Source organism: Symsagittifera roscoffensis, chromosome 5 (assembly GCF_963678635.1).
Source record: "Symsagittifera roscoffensis chromosome 5, txSymRosc1.1, whole genome shotgun sequence".
NCBI classification, from domain to species: Eukaryota; Metazoa; Xenacoelomorpha; order Acoela; family Convolutidae; genus Symsagittifera; species Symsagittifera roscoffensis.
The window spans coordinates 8,135,089-8,141,313 of record NC_087066.1 but is presented as its reverse complement, the minus strand read 5'-3'; the positions used below and the strand labels follow the sequence as shown (position 1 = coordinate 8,141,313).

General features: G+C 44.4%; 1 protein-coding gene across 1 annotated transcript; it reads left to right on the top strand.

Annotated features, from left to right (window-relative positions):
* Positions 1 to 818, top strand: LOC134846554 (serine protease 38-like; the record flags this gene model as incomplete). Its single annotated transcript, XM_063863939.1, is given in 1 exon segment — positions 1 to 818. A coding segment is annotated over 1 exon segment (754 nt), but the record flags the coding sequence as incomplete, so codon positions are not given.
* Positions 819 to 6,225: the final 5,407 nt, after the last annotated feature.

The following is a 6,225-nucleotide window of genomic DNA, read 5'->3' as shown; positions in this document are numbered from 1 at the left end:
ATATTCACTCTCTAAACGACCCAAGAATAACATCGCCCTGCTCAAACTGAAGTACAAACTGGACGAAGCCATACCCCTTCCCATCTGTACAAACGAGCCCACCCTGGGAGTACCCTTGGCCGCTTGCGGTATGGGAACCATGCACAGTTCCAAAATGCATATTGCAAGAACGCTTCAGGAACTCCCCCTGTACGAGACTGTTTTCGAACGACACAACCCCTTCTCGTGGAACGCATGCCCAGCTGGCGATATCTGTACCGAAAATGTTATCGATGATTCCAATATGTGTTTCCAGGACGAAGGGGGACCTCTTTATGGAATTGGTTGCTCAACAGAACGTGGATTCATTTTACAACCATCTTGTCTTTACGGAGTTGCTAGTTATTTCTTTAGTCATAACAAAATTAGTACTGAAAAAGAAGCTAGCATGGGAAATAGTTTCGAAGGAGTTGAATTCACACAACCAGGCAATTTAGCTCGTTCGGCGTCACATTCATCTGATTCACCTCATTCAGGGCTCTCATCTCAATCAGGACAACATTCAAAAAGGTCGCATTCGCCGCATTCCTCGCATTCGTCTCGTTCTCCTTCCCCGTTTTCTTCCTCCTCTTCCTATTCGGTTGGGTCTTCATCTCGATCTGGCTCCGATTCTCCCAAACCTCCGGCCTCGCTCGAAAAGTGCAATGATGGAAGTGCCTTTGCCAGAGTCAGCCCACATATCAAATGGATTCGGGATGTTATGTCAAAAAACTAGAAGGTCAAAGGTTTTCACCTGAAAACACATATTAACTACAGCAGTTTTTGAATTTGTAGCTTTAGTGAAGCATGAATAAAAGTTTGATCAAAACTTTTCAGTAAAAAAAACAGTTATAAAGAGCTTTGTTTTGGACCTTTGATCTGAAGAAGCCAAAATTTTACCATCTGACTAGCTCTAGAAAAATCAGCTCTAACTTCAACGCACTAAGACATTCTGCAATAAGATAAGATCCTTTGCTAAGAATAAAAACGTATCTTTCCAAAATTAGTCTCTCATATCAGTGACGAATAACGACTTGCTTCGGTTAGTAGATTTTGACAATCGAAATATTTATGCTCGCTAATCTCCAAAACTGATCCAAACTCGTTAAATTAATAAGAGATATTTCTCGGCAAATAACTCGGTCAATAAATTAATTTCGGCATTATTTCTATTGATCTGAACATCATATAACATTTTTATCATCTGTCCGTTTTTGGTACAAAACGGCGCAAGCTAGCCACAAGAACCGGTCGGTAATGTCCTTGAGACAAATTGCTCTTTTTGGCGGTCAACCTTAATCAAGGCTGAACCAAATTAGAACCAAAAAACAGTTAAAATAGGATGTAACCCCCGTTTTTAGTATATTAATACATGGGCAGGTGGGGGACTCGAACCTACGTCAACTGTTATTTCACACATATAATCGGCGTTAGCTTACTTTGTCTTAGCCCGCTTGGCCAACTGTGCTTATTTTATATGCATCTATACTTGTTTTATTCTATACTCTTGTTTTGCATTGCAACATCCTCCCCACCTGAAGAAGGAAGAACCGGAGCGAGCTTAACGGTCGGCCGCGTGACTTCACGGGTTGCGGTCCTGACAAGGGCGGATCGGGCGCAACCGTCCTGTCCGTAGTTTAGCTTGACGATTCGGGCGAGAGGGTAGTACCCACGCGGACTATCGGGCTCAATCACCCACACGAGATCGCCTGTTTTAAGAGTGAAGTCAGAATGAGTGTGCCACTTGACACGCTTATTCAGCGAGGGAACATATTCTCGAAGCCAACGAGACCAAATCGCGTTAGCATATGACTGCGCTCGCACGTACCTTTTCTTGTGATCGAAGTGCTCCCCGGGTAAAAGCGAAGGAAAGCTTGTGGCATGTTGTCCAAGCAAAAAATGGTTTGGGGTTAACGCTTCTAACTCACGTGAATCGGTACTAACGGGAGTGATTGGCCTCGAATTCAAAGCCTGTTCAACTAAGCAGAGTGTTGTTCCTAACACCTCTTCAGTGACTCGCCTACTGCCTAGGATATCGTACAGCACGCGCTTCACGCTTCGGACGAGGCGTTCCCAGGAGCCGCCATGATGAGGTGCGCCTGGCGGGTTAAATTTCCAAGTAACACCTTTATGTGCAAAAATGGTCGGAGCCATGCCATTCCAGCTCTTGATGCAGGCAAGTAATTCCTTTTCCGCACCAACGAAGTTCGTGCCATTATCCGACCAGATTGTGCTTGGCGTACCACGGCGCGCAACGAACCGTTCAATGCCCATGACACACGAACTGGTGTCCAGAGATGGTACAATCTCAAGGTGTACAGCCCTGGTGGTGAGGCAAGTAAAAAGAAATCCCCATCTTTTTTCCGTGCTTCTGCGAACCGGAACGTAAAGCGGTCCAAAGTAATCCACACCCGTATGATTGAAGGGTGGTTGCTTGTATCCGAGACGTTCGACCGGTAAATCGGACATAATTGGCTGGATGGTGCTTGCTTTGCGTTTACGGCATGTTACACATTGATTTTCGATAGACCGAAGTAGTCGACGCAACCCAAGTATTGCATATTTCATATTTAAAACGGAGCGCATGTAATCTAACCCTTGATGAAAATGCTTATGGTGGAGGCTGCGGGCCAACAAACGAACTAAGGTATGTCGGGCGTCGAGTATTATTGGGTGCTTAGTATCAAACTCGGTATTCACTAAGCGCACAATCCGTCCGGTGGAACGAATGATTCCAGCGGGACCGATAAATGGCGAGTATGTGGCAATTTTACTACTATTCTTAATAGGTTTGCCAGCGGTGAGTGTTTTTAACTCAACGGGAAAGGATTCCATCTGAGCAAGATGAATCAGTTTGCTTTCTGCAATATCAAGTTCAGTGGGGTCGGTGATTCGTAAGTCCTTACCACGAAAATGCTTATGTGAAGGCAAAACCCTCAACATAAAAGCGACTACTCGTTTATATCTTGTAAAGGAACTGAACCTTTCCCAATTGAACCCGTGTTCGGGATGTTTGATTGATGTGACATCGGTGACGAAGGAAGATGATGTCTCCAAGCAATTATCAACATCACAAGAAGGACCCTTCAAACGAATTTTATTGATTACACGTTCGTCGGGTATAAACGGCCAATCAGTAGTCCTGAGAATGCTCGGACCAATAACCCAGCTGCTATCCTTGAGGGCTTCCGAAGAAATCCCCCGCGTACCGGTATCAGCTGGATTATCGCCGCTCAGAACATGGTGCCACTCATCAATAGTGGTCGACTCGAGGATTTCGCCGACACGATTAGCGACGAATACAGGTAATTTTTCAGTGGAGTTTAGCCACTGCAAAACTGTTGTACTATCTGTCCACATAAAGACATGATTAATAGAGACGGTAAGTGCGGTCAGTATATCATCTTTTAGTCGTGTGGCGAGCAGAGCAGCTTGAAGCTCTAGCTTCGGTATAGATAGCGCTTTCATGGGCGCAACGCGAGCTTTACCAAAGATGAAGGATATTTGAGTTTTATGCGAGCTCGCGAGTCGCGCACGCAAAAATCCAACAGCACAGAAAACGTCCTGCGAGCTATCACCGAACATGTGGAGCTCAATTTGATCAACAGGCTCTGTGAAGTAACAACGGGGAATAGTCAATTGCCCTAAGAGAGGGAGACCGGAGTGCCACTCGAGAAACTTATCTCTTATCTCTTCTGGCAATTCGTCGTCCCAACTTTGATTTTCCAAATATCTTTCAGTAAAAGACGGGCCCTAACAGTGTATGGAGCTACTAACCCAACAGGGTCAAACACAGAAGATACGAAACTCAAGACGGTTCGTTGAGTTATTGCTTTATCGAGAGGACGATCCACGCCTCTGCTAACAACCAATGTGTCTTTCACATGGTCCCACTTAAAACCTAAGACGTGTGATGATTGTTCGGCACCGTTACAAATTTCCTTGATGGGTGAAAACGAGGTTTCGGATTCCTCGGGGTTCATTGTTGAAGTGATTTCATCAGCATTACTGACAAATTTAGTCAAATTAAATCCTCCTAATTTTAGTAAGGAAACCAAATCGCGACTAGTTTTAATTGCTTGGGTAACGTTCTCGAATGAATCCAAGTAATCGTCCATGTAAAATTTTTCATTTACGAATGAGGCGGCCTCAGGGTATGTGGACATATTATCAGTTGCTGTTTTTCGCAACGCGAAATTGGCGCACGTAGGCGAATCCCGTGCGCCGAATATATGGCGAGTGTACTGATGAACTACCACATCGGAAGTGGTATCCTCCCGCCACAAAAAACGGAGCGAAACTTGATCGCGGGCAAGGACTCCTACCTGGAGGAACATACCCTCTATATCCGCGGAGACGGCGTACTTATGTTGACGGAATCGCAAAAGCACAAAAAAGGTCAGGACCCACCAATAAGGACTTATTTAAGGATGTTCCGTGAAACTTAGAAGCCCCATTAAGGACTCGGCGCACCTTACCCGGCTTATTCGGATTTACAACGGGATGGTGCGGAAGATACCACTCGCGATCGGAACGCTTACGTGGATCATGCGGTTCGACGGTAACGACATAGCCTTTCCTAATGTCCTCTCTAATTGTTTCTGCGTATCTTTCGCGCAGCTCAGGGTCTTTACTTAACCTTCTCTCCAATGATTTAAATTGGGCGAGTGACGAGTAATAATTGTTTGGTAGACTGACATTACTATCAATCCAAAGCATAGGCACAAGGTATCTTTCGCCATTGTGAACGGTTTCAGAATTGAGGATGGATAAAGCATGTTTATCCGCGGCGGAACGGGCATCAACTTTTTTGAAAGCACCATACGATTCCAACTCGTACCAGGATTTTATCTGGTCGGTCAGAGAAGAATCTTCAACAACACACTTGAAACACGAAGAAGTAGAATTACCGGACGGCGGCAACGGACCACTTAAGACCCAACCTATCGGTAGGCGAACGGATCACTGTGAGTTTTTATCATCTCCCAAGATGAACTCAATGGGTCTAACGGCGTGGTAGTAGTCTTGTCCGATAATAACTTCAACGTCCTCATAAGTATATTGAATGGGCTTAATAGGTGCTAATTGTGGATATTTATTCTGCAAATCAGCAATATTGATTAATTCGGAACCAATCCGAATATTGTCTTTAACATATGCACAGAGAGAAAATACGAAATCACTATTATTCGGCTCGGAGGAAACTGTAAACTTGACCCTCTGAGTCTCAACAACGGTGGTTGAATTGAAACCACTAAATGACAAGTTAACGGGCTCCCCTACTAAGCCGAGACGGTTTACGAGTGACGAAGACACCCAGGAGTGAGTCGATGCACTATCACAAAGAACCAACGTCAGGAGACTGGTTACATCCGAGGATACACCAAGTGTTGCAATTGGCAACAACCCTTTAGAAGATTCAATGCCATGTACATCACTAACAGCGGCATGGATGGAAGTGTTTGTATTCTCCTTGGATTTGTTTGTTCCAGCCTTATTCGAGACATTTGAATTTTCCTTCCGAGGAAATATTCTTTCGGCTCCATGGAGCAAGACATTATGTGTGCTATCACATTCTGGCTTCGGGCACTTTTTTGCTCTAGAACATTGCCGTAAACTATGATTGCCATTGAGACAAGCGAAGCAAAGTTTTTGTTCAGCTACGTATTTTGCTCGCTGAGTAGCATTCTTTTCCTTAAAAACAGCACAATTCCACAATGCATGACTACCCTTACACAAAACACACGGCGGAAACTTAGACTTATCCTGAGCCTTACTAGTTACCTGGCTATTGGCTGCAAAAACTTTGGTTGTTTTTGGTTTAACCGGTTCTTCGTTTTTTGCCTTAGAGCTGAGTAAACGTAATCTTTCATGCCCCTCGGCCTTTTCTTTCAACCAGTTGTTAAAGTCTAAGAGTGTTGGTCGCTGCCAATTATGTCTAACAGTATGCATTGACCAAGCCTCCTTGAGGTTAGGCGGAAGTTTACTAACAGCTTGGTTTAACAGGTTAACACTCTTTAGATCATCGTTGAAAGACAATGATTTGAAAACTGCTACGAGGCCAGATATTGCAGAGGAGAAACTAATGACATTTTCCGAATTGTGCATCTTAAGTGGAGGAAAAGTATTCAGCTTATCAAGATGCGCACCAACAATGGCATGTGGTTGCCCAAACTTCCGTTGCAAAGTGGCCAGTGCATCCTTGTA